Source organism: Mobula birostris, chromosome 11 (assembly GCF_030028105.1).
Source record: "Mobula birostris isolate sMobBir1 chromosome 11, sMobBir1.hap1, whole genome shotgun sequence".
In the NCBI taxonomy this organism is placed as follows: Eukaryota; Metazoa; Chordata; class Chondrichthyes; order Myliobatiformes; family Myliobatidae; genus Mobula; species Mobula birostris.
This window is the reverse complement of record NC_092380.1, coordinates 64,253,209-64,272,206: the sequence shown is the minus strand read 5'-3', so window position 1 is coordinate 64,272,206 and position 18,998 is coordinate 64,253,209. Positions and strand designations below refer to the sequence as shown.

At 41.8% G+C, this 18,998-nt stretch overlaps 1 protein-coding gene across 3 annotated transcripts in view; it reads left to right on the top strand.

Moving 5' to 3' along the window:
• LOC140205142 (acyl-CoA (8-3)-desaturase-like) overlaps positions 1–18,998 on the top strand; it is a 68,203-nt gene that overhangs the window by 38,349 nt on the left and 10,856 nt on the right. For all 3 annotated transcript variants that reach the window (XR_011887762.1, XM_072272398.1, XM_072272399.1), the window contains exons 9-11: positions 5,855–5,951; positions 9,552–9,631; positions 11,720–11,845. Coding sequence is in view for 2 of the 3 variants with exons in the window: in XM_072272398.1 (XP_072128499.1) it covers positions 5,855–5,951; positions 9,552–9,631; positions 11,720–11,845 (303 nt within the window). In the remaining variant the exon portion in view is untranslated. The remainder of the gene's footprint in view (positions 1–5,854; positions 5,952–9,551; positions 9,632–11,719; positions 11,846–18,998) is intronic.

The window sequence follows — 18,998 nt, the reverse complement described above, 5'->3', positions numbered from 1 at the left end:
ATTACTAGAATTGTTCCTTGAATTGTGAGTGTAGCCAGTAACTGCTAGAGATGTGGATTTGTGAAAACAAATGGCATTTATGGTTTATTTTATCTGCACCTGATTTAATATGCGTAAATAGGCTCAAGAAATAATGAAGCCTTTTTTCCCCATTCCACTGCCTATACTATTTACTTTTCTGTCTCCAGTGCCCTTCGTTGCTGGCATTTATTTCTGCCTTGCTGTTTGTTTATTTCTCTTCCATCTCCTCACATAGCCTGTATCTAAAACCACTGAATAGCTTAATTCTTCCACTCCAGTCAGACTGTCTATGCAGCACATGTTTAGGTCACGGCAGCTGATGTAACGTTATAACAGCTGCTCCATCTCTCTACTGAGAATGCAGTCATTAGTCTTTATGCGTAATGCAGACATTTCACCGTAAATTTATTCAGCACTCCCTCCACACAAAAGGCACTTGCACTAATGTGTACCTAAAACAGATATTTATTTCTTCCTCACTGCTTGTGTTTCCGCGATTATTCAGACACTCATTTACATTTACTTGGACAACAACTCCTATGGAAGCAGCCTGCAGCCAGTCTGGGACAGAGGGGCCAGATTAATTTAATTAATACTTTGCTTCAGTATTCACTAATGAGAGGGTGTTTGTAAGAACAATGTAAAACAGGCTGATACAAACATGTTGACATTAAGAAAGAGGAAGTGCTAAAACTTTTGAAAAACATTTGACGTTCCTACATCAAGTGTTGTGTCACATGATGTGAGCAATCATGGTCTTTCCATGACCATGATTGTACTTGGCAGATTTTTCCACAGAAGTGGTTTGCCATTGCCGCCTTCTGGGCAGTGTCTTCACAAGACTGGTGACCCCAGCCATTATCAATACTCTTCGGAGTCTGTTCCCTGGTGTCAGTGGTCGCATAATCAGGACTTGTGATATGCACCAGCCGCTCATACGACCATCCACCAGCTGCTCCCATGGCTTCACGTGATCCTGCTTGAGGGAGGGAGGGTGGGCTATGCAAGTGCTACACCTTGCCCAAAGTTGACCTGTGAAGGAAAGGAGTGCCTTATATTTCCTTTGGTAGAGATGCATCTCCACCCAGCCACCCACTGAAAAAACATTAAGATAGAGAATTCCCCAGGGACAGACAGGATATATCCACATTTCTACAGGAAGTGTGAGAAGTAATTGCTGCACCTTTGGTGGAGATCTCTGAGTCCTCACTGACCACAGAAGTAGTACAAGATGGCCAAATGATGGCAAATGCTCAAGAAAGGAAGTAGTGATAGCCCTGGGAATTATAGACCAGAAATGGACTTCAATGGTGGACAAATTATTGGAAAAGATTCTTAGAGACCTGATTTATGAGCATATGGAGAAAATAGTCTCATTATGGATAGTCAGCATGGCTTTGTGAAGGCGGGTCATTCCTCAGAGCCTGATTGAATTATTTGAGTATGTGACAAAGCACTATGATGAAGGTAGAGCAGTGGAATGTGGTGTATATGGATTTTAGTAAGGCATTTGATAAAAGTTCCCCATGGTTGGCTCATTCAGAAATGTCAGAAGGCATGGGATCCAGGGAAACATGACTGTGGGGAATCAGAATTGGCTTGCCTATAGGAGGTAGAGGTTGGTTGTAGATGCAGTGTGACCAGTGGTGTTCCACAGCGATCACTGATCTTTGTGATTTTTTTTTTATAAATGACTCTGATGGAAGGGTGGGCCAGTATGTCTGCAGGTTGATGGTGTTGTGGATAGTTTAGAAGGTTATCGAGGGTTACAACTGAATATTGATAGGATGCAGGGTTGGGCTGAGAAGTGGCAGATAAAGTTCAACCCATAACAGTGTGAAGTGATTCACTTTGGAAGGTTGAATTTGAAGGCAGTATACGCAGTTGATGGCAGGATTCTAAGCGCTGTAGAGGAACAGACGGATCTTGCGGTCTACATTGTAGATCCCTCAAGGTTGTCATGCAAGTTGATAGGGTTGTTAGGAAGGTGTCTAGTATGTTGGCCTTCATTAGTCAGGGGATTAAGTTCAAGCACTGCAAGGTAATGTTGCAGCTCTATAAAATCCTGTTTAGGCTACACTTGGAACATTGTGTTCGGTTCTGGTCACTTCACTATAGGAAGGACATGGAAGCTTTAGAGAGGGTGCAGGAGAGATTTACTGGGTTGCTGCCTGGATTGGACAGAATTTCTTATGAGGATAGGTTGAGAGAGCTAGGGCTTTTCTCTTCGGAGCAAAGAAGGCTGAGAGGTGACTTCATAGAGGTGTACAAGATGATAAATTGAGGCATAGATGGAGTGTACGACCAGACACTTTTTCCAGGTTAATTTAAAGTGATTGGAGGAAAAAATATGGGGGGAGGGGAATGCCAGAGGTATCTTCTTTGCACGGAGAATGGTAGGTGCATGGAACAAGCTGCCAGGGGTTGTAGCAGAGGCACATAAATTAGGGGCACTTAAGAGACTCTTAGATAGCCATATGGATGAAAGGAAAATGGGGTGCTATGTGGGAGGTAAAGGTTAGATTCTTTTTAGAGTAGGTTAAAAGTCTGGTACAACATTGTGGGCTGAAGAACTTGTACAGTGCTGTAATGTTCTATGTCAATGTCTCTAAGTCTCTAACTACCAGCATTGAGGCTTGGGCTTTAGGGGGTGGGAGATGAGTGTATACTATTGTCCAAGGATTAGAGTGGCCTGCAGTGGTCCCAAGCACCACAAGTGCTTGCCAAACCCACCACTGACAAGCTGGGATAGTGACCAGAAGCTTATTTGCTTTGTCAGAGTCAGGAGAGTAATTCAGTTCTCTTGTGTCTGTTTTCTTCTTTTAATCCTGTGAACAGTAGATGGGAGGAAAAGGTTACAAGGGTACATGGGCTGTAATTATCAAAAATTCTTGTTTTTGTAGATCAATGTTAGGGAATCCACAAACATTTCAAGAAAGACATACTTGAAGATTTTCTTACTGTGATGAAACAAGGGATTTTTATGTCTGTAAGAAAAGAGTTAAATTTGATTCTTTGGCATATGCTAAAATGTGTAACACAAAATGGAAGTTTGGGAGACAAAGTGGTGTTAGTTTCGAATGTGGGGCGATTTTGAGAAGGTACAAGGAAAACGGTTCATGACGATATTTTGAGAATTTGGTGTGAGTACCAGTCTACAGCTCTGAGAGTAGATAATGATGGGAAACATATTTGTCTGGGAAGGGGAAGGTGATTCTGCTGGTACAGATACTGCCTAGAACCGTCCCATGGGTAAGTACTAGGGTAGGGGTTCTGAAGGGTTTAAAAAGGAGCAATTTCTTTGTGCAAATTAGAATCTTCTCCAGTTGCTGGGTCACAACTGGTGCTAAGTGCTAGCTGAATCAAAGGAGGTGACAAATCAGCATATAGGAGAGGACGAATCAACACATAGGAGGGAGATTGAAAATCTGGCTGAGTGGTGCCATAACAACAACCTCTCACTCAATGTCAGCAAGATCAAGGAGTTGATTATTGACTTCAGGATGAGGAAATTCGAAGTCCATGAGCCAGTCCTCATCGGGAGATCAGAGGTGGAGAGGGTCAGCATCTTTAAATTCCTTCATGTTATAAATTTCTGGGGATCTATCCTGGGCCCTGCACGTAAATGCAATTAAAGGTTTCAAAAGTACATTTAATGTCAGAGAAATGTATGCAATATACATCCTGAAATGTTTTTTCTTTGCAACCATCCACAAAGACAGAGGAGTGCCTCTAAAGAATGAATTGACAGTTAAATGTTAGAACCCCAAAGTGCCCCCCCAGCTCCCCCTTCCCGAATGTAAGCAGCAGCAAAGCAACGATTCCCCCTTCCTGCACTAGCAAAAAAAAAGCATTGGCACCCACCACCAAGCACTCAAGCGTGCAGCAAAGACGCAGACTTGCAGTACCCCAAAGACTACTTGTTCACCTGGTATTCGACATACCACAGGCTCTGCCTCTCTCTCTCCCCCTAATAATGGAGAAAGTGGTGTTTCCGTTTCACAGCGAGAGGGGAGACATAACAAACAACTTGCTGATTTATGATGTTAAAATTATGAAGAAAGCACAGCAGAGCCTCTACTTCCTTAGATGTTTTGAAGATTCGGCATGTCCTCTCAAACTTTGACAGATTTCTATAGAAGTGTGGTAGAGAGCAATTTGATTAGTTGCATCACTGCCTGGTATGGAAACACCAATGACCTTGAATGGAAAATCCTACAAAAAGTAGTGGATACAGCCTAGTCCGTCACAGGTAAAGCCCTCCCAACCATTAAGCACATCTACATGGAGCGCTGTTGCAGGAAAGCAGCATTGATCATCAGCGACCCCTTCCACCCAGGTCATGCTCTCTTCTGCCATCAGGAAGAAGGTATAGAAGCCTCAGGACTCACATCACCAGGTTCAGGAACATCTGTTACCCTTCAACAATCAGGCTGTTGAAACAGTGGGATCACTTCATTCAACTTCACTTGCCATATCACTGAACTGTTCCCACAACCCACTTTCAAAGACTTTTCATCTCACATTCTTGATATTGTTTATTTATTATTTATTATTTTTATTTCTTTTATTTTCTTTTGTATTCACCCAGAATGTTGGCTTTTTCGCATTCATTGCTTGTGCGTCCTGTTGGGTGTGGTCTCCCACTGATTCTATTGCAGTTCCTGGATTTGCTGAGTATGCCTGCAAGAAAGTGAATCTCAGGGTTGTATTTGATGGCATACTGTATATGTACTTTGATAATAAATTTATTTAGAGCTTTGAGATAGAGACAAAGACATCAAGAAAGTGTGCGTGTGTGTGTGTACGCGCGCAAGAGAGAGAGACAGACAGACCGTGGGCATTCTATTTTGGTGCTGGATATGTGGTGACACGTGCAGGCTGCCCCCAGTGCATCCTTCCGTTGTGTTGGTTGTTAATGTAAGCAACATACTTCATTGTATGTTTCAATGTACATGTGATTGAATAAATGAATGAGAGAGAGAGAGAGAGATTGATATTGATTGATTGATTGAGATTGGTAAAGCTTTCAGCAATTTGTGGTTCCCTCAGTTGACGTACTGTATAGTGTTGGCTTAGTGATTGGTTGTTCAGTTGAATTTCATTAACTTTTTTTTTGCATTTATTCTTTATATTATAATAATAAAGTAATTTCTTATAACCTTGAATATGCATATAGAGTCTCCTTTGTTTGCAGAATCCTCTTGCTACTGAATCAGAAAAGAACACTGGATGAATTTTAAAATATTTTCATTACAGTGTCCTTGTACATAGTTATTAGAGTAGCTGTCCATCTGTTCCAATCTCATCACAGCAGTTGGGGCATTGAAATTCAGTCCCTAGTTATTTTCAGGATGAAAATGATTAATTTTTGTGAGTCGCAAGTAATGTAGGATTTGCAGTAAATGTGGTTAAATGGAGCCAGGGTATAGTGACCTGTGATTTACTTGAATAAATAGACACTGCTGAATGGACTATGCTTGTTCTAAGGATCATCTAAAAGCCAGTTTTTCTCACCATGTAAGTTTGTAGCTTCTATATTATAAACTGAAGATGAAATGCTGAGCAGGTCAGGCAATGTTTGTAGAGAATGAAGGAGCTATACTTTAGATAACCGAGAAGTAGCTGTGATCTGAAACTCGGAGATTGAAAAATACCGAATAGTTAGATGTGCTGTTCCTTGAGAAAATATTTTAGGACAAAGTGCAATGGAAGGATTCTGTATTGTTTTCACTGTAATTCTGAAAAACTTAAGTCTTTTAAAAATGTATTGATGCTTGTTTAAAGCATATTTTTCCTCTCAGATGATTGATTCCATAGTTCATGTCTGCAGGTTTGTGGAGAGTAATTGGTTTGTGTGGGTGACCCAGATGAACCACATTCCCATGACAATTGATCATGATCAGAATGAGGAATGGCTGACTATGCAGGTGAGAAGCAAAAGTCACTGGATACTGATCTAAGTGAGGACTCCTGTCAGTTAGGATCCTTTGCACTGTGTCATGTTTTGGGGTAAAAATGCTGTCCTCTGCTCTTCTTCTCAGACAGACAGACGCCCAGGATGAAGGTGACTTGCCTGAGCTTTGTGGGTTCTGGGGTGGCTCATGGGGGCACTGTGGATGTGCAGACCCTTCCACAGATGGGGCAGGAGGTGTGTGGGAGGGTGGGCGCGTTCTCTGTGTGATGAGCCTTCTCCAGTTAAAAAAGTCAAAAGGCTAGTTTTGTTTTCTAAAGATAATGTAGAAATTGCTTGAGGGAAGTGAAATAGGCTCTGCAGTCCATCAAATCCATGCGGACTATTAAACATTCTGTTTTACTCCAATCATTCCCTAACCTACCTTAATGTTCCCATCAACAACTCCCCTGCGGATTCGACCACCTGTCTGCAGACTCGCGGCAACGCACAGTGGCCAACTAACCCACACTTTTGGGAATTTTTCCATCAATAAGCCACCCGCCCTCCTATCACGCTGAGGAAAGCACGAAGGACAGCAAACAACAAGCTGCACTTGTAGCATCAGGTTCCACGGTGATTAGTTCAGAGAGTGCGCTAATGAAATAGAGATTAGGAGAAATGAGAAGAGATTTAATAGGCCAGTGCTGTTTCTGCAAAAGGTGAATCATACCTGTGTAGCCATTGTACTTCTTCATTCTCCTGAATCTGCTGCTCTCAAGCACAAGCCCTATACTGTCGTGGAATGCAGCAATGCTGAATTGAAGACAAGACTGGGATTTGTAACCACTGACCAGTAATCAATTCCATATTAACCAAGAGCTTGTTACTGTGATAAAAGTGAGCAGTTAAGCACAGCATACCTAATGTACACTGTATGTTGATTTTCTCACACTGTCTCAGTTTCCACAGAGAATACTGCAATTGATAGAAATTTCTTAAATATGATAGCTCCATATTCCTTCACTCAATCGTTTGAACAGAATAAGAAGAAACCAAGAGTAACACACACACAAAATGCTGGAGGAACTCAGTAGGTCAGGCAGCATCTGAGGAAAGCTATAAACAGTCGACATTTCAGGCCGAGGCCCTTCATTGCGACTGGGAAGGTAGGGAAGAGGCCAGAGTAAGAAGGTGGCGGGAGGGAAAGAGTACATGCTAGAAGGTGATAGGTGAAGCAAGGTAGGTGGGAGAGTGAGAATGAACTGAAAAGCTGGGATCTGATAGGTGGAAAAGGCAAGGGACTGAAGAAGAAGGAACCTGATAGGAGAGAAGAGTGGACCATGGGAGAAAGGGAAGGAGGAGGGGCACCAAGGGTAGATGATAGGCAGGTGAGGAGAAGAAAAGAGGTAATAGGGAAGCCAGAGAGGGGGATGGAAGAAGAGGGAAGGGGAAGCGAGAGGGGAAAAATTTACCAGAAGTTAGAGAAATTGATGTTCATGCCATCAGGTTGGAGGCTACCCGGAACATAAGGTGATGCGCCTCCTAACTGAGAATGAGCTCATCACGGCAGTAGAGGAAGCCATGGAGCAATATGCCAGAATGGGAATTGCAGTTAAAATGGTTGTCCACTGGGAAATTCTGCTTATTGCAGATAGAGCAAAGGTGCTCAACAAAGCAGTCCAAAGTAACAAAGGAATTATAAAAGCCCAAACTTTAAAGATTTTTTGAAATATTGTGGAATATTGGTAGCTGGGGCGGGCTATTTGTAAGTTTGGTTGATCGCCAAGCTTGGCAAAATGTTTGTAGACGGTTCGGCTCCAATCGAGAAACCATCATCAGTGCGGAGTTGAGGATGTTGTCTCCTCAGAATGCCGGGTTATAAGCTCTTCCAGGATCCAAATGGATATTGATTAGATGTCGTGATCTAGTTGGCTGATTTAGTTTAGAGGTAGAAAGATTCTGATTGGCTAGCTTCGAGGGAGGTCCGTCGGAAGTGTTTGCTTCACTGTGCAGATCCCGAGATTACTGGCAATTCATTAATTGTTGACAGCATAATTCCTCTTTTCTCCCTAAAGTCGTTTGATCAAAACAGTTGCAGAACTTTTGAATGGAGAACAATCAATAAACGGGGCACTCACGAAAGAAGGCATATGTGAACTTCTTGATCTCTGCTTGTCAACCTACTTCAAGTTTGACAGAGAAATGTACAAACCGATGAAAAGTGCACCAATGGCATCTCCTGTCTCTGGCCTAGTTGTGGAAGTCATAATGCAGAAATTACAAAATACAATTGTACCAGAAATCAAACCCAAATGCTGGGCGTGCTGTGTGGATGACACCCTTGTGATTATCAAGGAAAACTATGTGTAAAGAACACAGCAACTGCTAACCAATGTCTTTAATGACATCAAGTTTACAATGGAAATTGAAAAGGAAAGCCATCTCGCATTCTTGGATGTTCTTATCAAGAGAGCTATCACAAGTCAATTACAGGAAGGCAACACACACCGGTCAAATTCTGAACTTCAATAGCAATCACCCAAAGTGTCACAAGTAAAGCTGTGTGAGGACCTTATTCAAGAGGACTGAGTCCCATTGCAACACTACAGATACAAAACTGGAAGAAGAAAAGTGCCTCTTCAAGACCTTTCAACAGAATGGATATCCAAGAAGCTTCATCCGAAGGTGCCTCAAGGTCAGAAACCTGAATATACAATTACACGAACGACGAATAAACAAATTGGCAAAATGTATTGCTGTACATAAAGAACGTCTTGGAAATGACAGCAAGACTGCTTCGGCAATGCAACAGCCCACTCTCACTAGTATTAGCTCATGAAGAAGAAGAACACCATTTCAGCTGGAAGACAGCCAAATTCTTTACTCAAGCAAGAACACAAATCAATATCCATTCAGACCCTGGAGGAGTATATAAGCCAGCATTCCAAGAAGACAACAGCCTCAGCTGTGCACAGATGTGGCTACTCCATTGGAGCTGAAAAGTCTGCAAACATTCGGCCAAGCTCGGCAAGGAACCAAACTTCCAATCATTAAAGATGCAATTCTATGAGAGTTAATTCAAAGGAATTCTAGGAGAAGATCTCAACATTTTAAAGGTGTTGGTATTTTCTCCCTCCTGGAGAAAGGAAATCTTTTCATTTCAGCCCTTAGTGTAAGCATCACTCTGATCCTAGATCTGGTACAGCATAGCTGGATGCAGAAGAAATCTAATGTATTGTTCCCCAACAGCCAATCTTAGATGGATGTTCTACATTTGTATGACCTATTATTCAGAGATTTTTAATTAATTGCAGTTTAGTATCATGATCACATTCTCTGAAGACAGGACTGTGTGGGTCTCAAATTTATTTTGATGGGATATATTGGTATCTAGTTTTAGACCTTATCCCCATAGGTTTAATGGCTGTCTCTGAGTATACACTCCTGTTCCTTTCTCTGCGCCATACATTAATGTCTATATCCAATAATCATGGGTATTGTATCAATTCTTCTGCTGTAGTGATTCACCATTGTTCTGGTAGGAAAAAGAGAATTCACTATATTTAAATTCTGCATCCTACAGTTTATGATATTTGATATTTATATCATTTGCTCTATTTGCTTTCTCTTACAGTTGCATGCCACTTGTAACGTTCATCAGTCTTTCTTCAATGACTGGTTCACAGGTCACCTCAACTTCCAGATTGAGCATCAGTAAGTATTGGTCTCAACCTCAGGCATTTTATATGAGGGGAGTATGTTCCTCTCATGGTTTTATAGTGGCAGTGGAGTACAGGTGCAAATTTATGAATCAGATAGGGGTAATGTGAAAAGTGGTTTGTTTGAAAATAGCTACGAAGTTCTTGTTGAAGTATGTTCTATCTATGAATTCAGCTGGATGAATACAAGTATACGAATAAGCAAAATAAAGACCATGAGTAAAGTGAATTATTATCAGTGAAATGGTGAACTTTCAGTAACATTCTTCCTAATTTTGACTTGCACTCATATTCAGATCCTTGGTTCAGTTAGATGTTAAACTGCTGGGTAGTCTGATCAGTTGAATACAGTGATAGCCCTCTACTTTCCTCAACATTGCTTTCCACCCACAAACTCTAAACATGCTTCATTTCTGCTCAAGTAAAATTTGCTCTTTTTTTTTATTTATTCTTTTTTTTTTTTGAAAGACAGTCATCATTGGCAAGGCCAAGTAACACACAGGCCAGGCAGCGTCTATGGAAAAGAGTACAGTCAACGTTTCGGGCCAAGACCCTTCTGCAGACCTACTACTCCTCTCTTTTCTCTGCTCCAGTCCTGCTGAAGGGTCTGTGCTGGAAACGTTGACTGTACTCTTCTCATTAGATGCTGCCTGGCCTGCTGAGTTCCTCCAGCATTTTGTGTGTTGCTCGGATTTCCAGCATCTGCAGATTTTCTCTCATTTGTGATTGGCAATGCAGCGTTTATTGTCCCGAGCCCCACCCCCTCCTAGCCCACCGCCTCTGAGAATGCGGTGATGAGCTGTTGCTCTGGCTGTTTCTGTCCTCCCACAGTGGATGGAAAGGAAGTACCATGATTCAGACCCAGCAACAGATGTAGGAGCAATTATCTATTTCCAAATCGGGGATGGTGTGCAACTTGAAGGGAGGCCAGAAACTATTTTAAATAATTATGTTTGCCCATATGTGTCAGATTAAGATGATTCTATGCTCACTCAAAGCAAGACGATACATCTAGCTTGTTTGCAGAAAATTGATGCAGTCAGTTAACAAAAGAACATAATATTGCACCTGTTTTGGGGATGGGCAGGGCCAGGTGGAGGAGAAACGAACAGTTTTCTAACCTGTCATGTTGCCTGTTGGCCAGAGAGTTACTGGGGAAAGAGGCTCCATCTACAGCTTCTATTGAAAGCTGATGTTGTGCTTCTTAAAAAAAAATAGTTTTGGCTGCCTCATTAATAAGCCGATAGTGAGTCCAACAGGTGTTAGCAGCTATACAATCAGTGGCTACTTCATTAGGTATACCTGCTTGTTAGTGCAAATATCTAATTAGCTAATCATGTGGCACCAACTCAATGCATAAAAGCATGCAGACATGGTCATGGGAATCAATTGTTGTTCAGGCCATATATCAGAATGATGTAGAAATGTTATCTAAGTGACTTTGATCGTTGGTGCCAGATGGGGTGGATTGAGCATCTTAGAAACTGCTGATCTCCTAGTATATTCATACATAAATCTCTAGAGTTTACAGAAAATGGTGCAATAATCAAAAAACAAGCAGTGAGTGGCAGTTCTGAGGATGAAAATGCCTTATTAATAAGAGAGGTCAGAAGAGAATGGCCAGGCTGGTTCAAGCTGACAGGAAGGCAACAGTAACTCAGAAAAGCATGCTACAACAGTGATGTGCAGAACAGCATCTGAATGCACAACGCATCAACCCTTGAAGTACATGGGCTACAGCAGCGAAGACTGAACCAGGTTCCACACCTGTGCCTAATAAAGTGATCGTTGAGTGTATGAGAATGGTGGATTTAGAATGCAGAGCTCAGCAACAATGTAGTTTTAAGCTTGCTGAGCTGAGGTTGTATTCTCATTACCATTTCTTTGTACAGAATGACACTGATGTTAGCGAGCAGCAGAATATGAAATAAATATTAATGATTCATGCAGCTAAATTCAATCTCAGAGAAAATGGACAGTGACTTCAGAAGGAAAAGAAGAATTAGTGGTGCCTAAAACAGGCAGCAATTTCATTGAGTTTGCATTTTAACTCTGACATTTAATTTGCATTCTTCCTTTGCAGCCTTTTCCCCACAATGCCAAGGCACAACTACCACAAGGTGGCACCACTTGTGAGGTCCCTCTGTGCCAAACATGGTCTGGAATACCAGTCCAAGGCTCTACTCACAGCCTTTGCAGACATAGTCCAGTAAGTAGAGACCAACAGCAGCAGATCTAAGCTGTTAATACCTCTTTCCTGCGCATTCATTCTTCTCTGCACAGCTGTGAATTCCAGTGGTCTCATCTCCAACATTCCTGCCCAGGACCTTGAAAATCATGGAAGCCCTCAGATTATTACTAATTCCCTAACAAGAGCTGTCTGTAGGGCAACATACACAAAATGTTGGAGGAGCTCAACAGATGAGGCAGCATCTATGGAAATGAATGAACGGTTGACGTTTTGAGCCAAGATCTTTCATCAGGACAGGAAAATGTTTTTATCCAATACTGATGAAGAGTCTTGGCCTGAAACATTGATCGTTCATTCATTTCTGTAGATGCTGCCTGATCTGCTGAGTTCCTCCAGCATTTTGTGTGCGTTGCCTTGGATTTCCAGCATCTGCAAACTTTTTCATGTTTGTGAAAGAACTGCTTGTAGTGAGCTGGCAAGAGATGGGGAAATCCCAGTTAACCGACAAATATTTCTGGGGATCAGTAATACTAATGTAGGATTGTATTTCAACTCCCTGTAATGTGAGGGAAAGTGATGTCCCGGAGAGGATAATGGAGGACATGTGAACCACTATGATGAGAGAATCAGACTGAGGACTTAAAAGGAATTCCAAAGTTTTATTCCTGGAAAGAATAAAATGGAGAATCTAAACTGAAGCTTGTGTTTTCAACACAATTGGAAAAGCATGTTGATTTGATTATAAAATAAATGTTGTGATTCGGAGGTTGGAGCATAGAAGTGAGGTAGGAATTATTGAATGAAGAGCTACTGTTTGGTTGTTATCCAGAGAGTGAAGCATAATAGGGTTGAAAACTTAAAAGAAGTCAGTTGACCTCAGTAACATTATCTAGTCCTTTCATAGTATAAGGCTGGAAGAAAGATTGAAAATCTTTACAAATGTGGGGAAGAATTGTGAAGGAAGCTCGCTAACAAATACATAGAGCTACAGTGTAATGACAAGATAACAAAAAATAGCGGTCATCTCGACTTCTGGCCAGGCAGGTGTGTCTATCCCAGTAAACCTTTGAGCTTCAAGGTTCTTGAGAAAATATTTGGAGAGTGTTTTTATTTTTGGAGAGACTTTTAGCTAATGGAGTTCGTTGGAATGTGAGCTCAAAGTTCAAAGAAAAATTTATTATCAGAGTACATACATGTCACCACATACAATCCTGAGATTCTTTTTCTGTGGGAAAACTTAGCAAATCTATAGAATAGTAACTGTAAATGGGATCTGTAAACTGTAAACAAACTATGTAAATGCAGATAATAAATAAATAGCAATAAATAACAAGCATGAATTACAAGATAAAGAGTTCTTAAAGTGAGACCATCAGTTGTGAGAATACCAAAAATAGAATCAGTGTAGTTATCCCCTTTTGTTCAAGAGCCTGATGGTTGAGGAGTAGTGACTGTTTTTGAACCTGGCGGTGTGAGTCCTGAGGAACTTGTACCTTCTACCTGATGGCAGCAGCAAGAAAAGAGCATGGCCTGGGTGATGATGGATGCTGATTTTCTACAACAACGTTTCAGTGGTTGGGGGGGTTTTACCTATGATGTACTGGGCCGAATCCACTACCTTTTATACGATTTTCCACTCAAAGGCATTGGTGTTCCCATACCAGGCCATAATGAGGCCAGTCAGCACACGCTCCACCACACACCTGTTGAAGTTTGATGACATGCTGAATCTCCACAGACTTATGAGGAAGTACAGGGACTGTCTTGTTTTCTTTGCAATTATATTTATGTGATGGGTCCAGGACAGGTCCTCTGAGATAGTGACACCCAGGAATATAAAATTACTGATCCTCTGATCATGGACCTCTGGTTTCCCCCTCCTGAAGTCTACAATCAGTTCCTTGGTCTTATTGACATTGAGCGAGAGGCTGTTGTTATTACACCACACAACATTATGTTCAGCAGTGTTGTGAGTCAGCTGGGACTCCGCTCACAGACAGGGAGCAACTGAAGCAGTGAATGTTGACTAAGAACAAGTTTTGACCTGGCTGTGATGTGTCTGGAGTTCAAATATTCAGCTGCTGTTAATAATCTGAGTTCTCACATATAGAAGTCACATTTAGATTTACTAGAATGTTGCCTGGGTTTCATTTCCTAAGTTACAAAGAAAGGTTGAACAAGTTGGGTCTTTATTCTTTGGAGCGTAGAAGTTTGAGGGGGAACTTGATAGAGGTATTTAAAATTTTATGAGGGGATAGATAGAGTTGACGTGGATAGGCTTTTTCCTTTGAGAGTGGGGGAGATTCAAACAAGAGGACATGAGTTGAGAGTTAAAGGGCAAAAGTTTAGGGGTAACATGAGGGGGAACCTCTTTACTCAAAGAGTGGTAGCTGTGTGGAATGAGCTTCCAGCAGAAGTGGTTGAGGCAGGTTCGATGTTGTCGTTTAAAGTTAAATTGGATAGATATATGGACAGGAAAGGAATGGAGGGTTATGGGCTGAGTGCAGGTCGGTGGGACTAGGTGAGAGTAAGAGTTCGGCACGGACTAGAAGGGCCGAGATGGCCTGTTTCAGTGCTGTAATTGATATATGGTTATATATAAGATAAAATCGTTTATTATCTAAGTGAATGTATGCGCAAGTGCAGTGAAAATCTTATTTGAGCAACATCGCAGCCACATATCATCACATAGGCAACATTCATGAGAAAAACAGACATCAATCATAAAGTATACACAGTTTTTGCAAAAGAGAAAACACAATTAGAACTAAAACAACCGAAGTCTATTTTAGTGCAAAGTGATCAAATTGGTCATAGTGTTGCTAAACTTCAGTGATTAGGATTATTCTAGTTGGTTCATGAACCAAATGGTTGAAGAGAAGTTTTTAATAAGACCATAAGCTATAGGAGCAAAATTAGGCCATTTGGCCCATCGAGTCTGCTCCACCATTCAATCATGACTGATCCTTTTTTCTTCTCCTCATCAACCCCATTTCCCAGCTTTCTCCCCATAACCTTTGATGCCATGTTCAATCAAGAACCTATCAATCTCTGCCTTAAATACATGCAATGACCTGGCCTCTACAGCTGCACACGGCAAGAAATTCCACAAATTCACCACCCTCTGGCTAGAGAAATTTTTCCGCATCTCTGTTTTGAATGGATGCCTCTCTATCCAGAGGCTGTGCTAGACTCTCCCACCATGAGTAACATCCTTTCCACATCTACTCTGTCTAGTCCTTTCCACATTCAAACTGGTTCAATGAGATCCTCCTTCATCCTTCTGAATTCCAGCGAGTACATAACCAGAGCCATCAAACGTTCCTTGTATGATAACCCTTTCATTCCTGGAAACATCCTCTGGACCCTCTCCAATGCCAGCACATCTCTTCTAAGATGAGCCCAAAATTGTTCACAATACTCAAGGTGAGGCCTCACCAGTGCCTTATAAAGCCTCAGCATTACATCCCTGTTCTTGTATTCTAGACCTCATGAAATGAATGCTAACATTGCATTTGCCTTCCTCACCACCGACTCAATCTGCAAGTTGATTTTATTTATTGTTTATTTATTTTATTTGTTGTTTTATAGCATTGAGTATGAGAGTTGCAAACTCATTTTCGCTGTATTGGTGCATGACAAATTGTACTATGCAATGACAATAAAGATATTTCATCCTTTCAAGTTAACCTTTAGGACGTTCTGCACAAGGACTCCCAAATCCCTTTGCATCTCATAGTCCGCACATTTATTTCTACTACCAAAGTGCATGACCGTGCATTTTCCAACATTAAATTTCAGTTGGCACTTTCTTGCCCATTCTCCTAATCTGTCAAGTCCTTCTGCATCCTAACTGTTTCCTCAACACTACCTGCCCCTCCACCAATCTTCATGTCATCTGCAAACTTGGCAACAAAGCCATCTATTTTGTCATCTAAATCATTTATATACAGCATAGAAAGAAGTGGTCCCAAAACCAACCCCTGCGGAACACCACTCGTCACTGGCAGCCAACCAGAAAAGGATTCTTTTGTTCCCACTCACTGCCTTCTTCCAATCAGCCAATGCTCTACCATGTTAGTAACTTTCCTGTAACACCATGGGCTCTCAACTTGGTAAGCAGACTTGTGTGTGGCACCGTGTCAAAGGCCTTCTGAAGTCCAAATATATAACATCCACTGCATCCCCTTTATCTATCCCACTTGTAATCTCCTCAAAGAATTCCAACAGGTTTGTCAGGCAGGATTTTCCCTTAAAAAGCTATGCTGACTTTGTCCTATCTTGTCCTGTGTCACCAAGTACTCCATCACCTCGTCCTTAAAAATTGACTCTAACATCTTACCAATCACTGAGGTCAGGCTAACTGGTCTATAATTTCCTTTCTGCTGTCTTCCTCCTTAAAGAGTGAAGTGGTATTTGCAATTTTCCAGTCCTCTGGCACCATGCCAGAGTCCAATGATTTTTGGAAGATATTTCCAATGCCACCACAATCTCTAACACGACTTCCTTCAGAACCCTAAGTCATCTGGTCCGGGTGACTTACGTACTTTTAGATCTTTCAACCTTTTGAGCATCTTATCCATTGTAATAGTAACTGCACTCACTTCTCTTCCTTCACACACTACAACATCTGGCTCACTGCTAGTGTCTTCCACAGTGAAGACTGATGCAAAATACTCATTTAGTTCATCTGCCATCTCCTTGTCCCCCATTTCCAGTGGTCCTATGTCCACCCTCATCTCTCTTTTATTTTTTACATACTTGAAAAAGCTTTTACTATCCACTTTGATATTATTTGCTAGCTTGCTTTCATATTTCATCTTTTCCCTTCTAATGATTCTTTTAGTTGCTGTCCATAGGTTTTTAAAAACTTCCCTACCCTCTATCTACCCACTAATTTTTGCTTTGTGTATGCCATCTCTTTTGTTTTTACATCAGCTTTGACTTGCCTTGTTAGCCACAGTTATACTATTTTGCCTTTTGAATATTTCTTCATTTTTGCAATACACATGTCCTGCACTTTCCTCATTTTTCCCAGAAATGCACACCATTGCTGCTCTGCTGACATCCCTGCCAGCAGCTCCTTCTAAGTTACTTTGGCCAACTCCTCTCTTTTACCACTGCAATTTTCCTTACTCCACTGAAACACTGCTATGTCACACTTTGCTTTCTACCTACCAAATTTCAAGTTGAACTTAATCATATTGTGATCACTGGTTCCTAAGGGTTCTTTTACCTTAAGCTCCCTAATCGCCTCCAGTTCATTACATAACACCCAATCCAGTATAGCTGATCTCCTAGTAGGCTCAATGACAAACTCCTCTAAAAAGCCATCTTGTAGGCTTTCAACAAACTCACTCTCTTGAGGTCCATTATCAACCTGATTTTCCCAATCAACCTGCATGTTAAAATCTCCTATGACTATTGTAACATTGCCCCTTTGACACGCCTTTTCTATTTCCTGTTGTAATCTGTGGTCCACCTCCCAGCATCAGGGTCCTTTTACCCTTGCAGTTTCTTAACTCAACCCACAAGGATTCAACATCTTCTGATCCTATGTCACATCTTTCTACTGATTTGATGCCATTCTTTACCAGTAGAGCCACGCCTTCCCCTCTGCCTACCTTCCTATCCCTCCGATACAATGAGTAACCTTGGACATTCAGCTCCCAACTGCAACCATCCTTCAGCCACGATTCAGTGATGGCCACATCATCATACGTGGCAACCTATAATCTTAAAGCTGGTGGTGCGGGACTTCGGGCTTCTGTACCTCCTGCCCATTGGTAGCTGCAAGATGGCATGGTCTGGATGGTGGGGATCTTTGTTGATGGTGTTGCCTTCCTGAGACAGCACCTCCTGTCTATACTACAGTGATGGTGGGAAGGGATATGCCTGTGAATGTCCTGGGCTGAATCTGCTGCTTTCTGCAGCTTCTTACCAGTGAGTCTGAGATACCCACTCTTGTGAACCTCTGGTGCTTTCATTACAGAAAATGGAATGAATGGATGAAAAATTGAAAAGTAATATTTTCCCCGGCCTTTTTCCATCACCCCAACATTTCCTCTGTGCTTAGGTTGGCTTCTGCCCAAGAGTGTGTGGAACTGGGCAAACCACTGACATTATAATAAACTGCTTAGGCTTAGGGCTGGCTTCTTTTCCAGTATACCAGTGCATAGCTGGAAGCTATACTCATAAGAACAGAAGAAATAGGAGCAGGAGTAGGCCATCTATACTGTCGAGCCTGCTCCGCCATTCAATAAGATCATGGCTGATCTGACCATGGATTCACCTCCACTTTCCTGCCTTTTCCCGTAACTCTTAACTCCCCTACTATGCAAAAATCTATCCAGCCTGGTCTTAAATATATTTACTGAGGTAGCCTCCACCGCTTCATTGGGCAGAGAATTCCACAGATTCACCACTCTTTGGGAAAAGCAGTTCCTTCTCATCTCTGTCCTAAATTCAATCCCCCTAGAAATGAAGGCCAACATCCCAAGTGTGACAGTGGGAAATAGCAGAGGTACTTAATGAATGCTTTACTTCAGTATTCACTATGGAAAAGGATCTTAGTGATTGTAATGATGACTTGTAGCAGACTGAAAAGCTTGGCGTTTGATAATGTACCCCATGCAAGGCTTATTGAGAAAGTAATGAGTCATGGGGTCCAAGGAGACATTGCTTTGTGGATCCAGAATTGGCTTGCCGACAGAAGGCAAAGAGTGGTTGTAGACAGGTCATATTCTGCATGGAGGTCAGTCACCGGTGGAGCGCCTCAGGGATCTGTTCTGGGACCCTTACTCTTCATGATTTTTATAAATGACTTGGATGAGGAAGTGGAGGGATGGGCTATTAAGTTTGCTGACCACACAAAGGTTGGAGGTGTGGATAGTGTGGAGGGCTGTCAGATGTTACAGTGGGACATTGATAAGATGCAAAACTGGGCTGAGAAGTGGCAGATGGAGTTCAACCCAGATAAGTGTGAAGTGGTTCATTTTGGTAAGTCAAATATGATGGCAGAATATAGTATTAATGGTGAGACTCTTGGCAGTGTGGAGGATCAGAGGGATCTTGGGGTCCGAGTCCATAGGACACTCAAAGCAACTGCGCAGGTTGACTCTGTGGTTAAGAAGGCGTACGATGTATTGTCCTTCATCAATCATGGAATTGA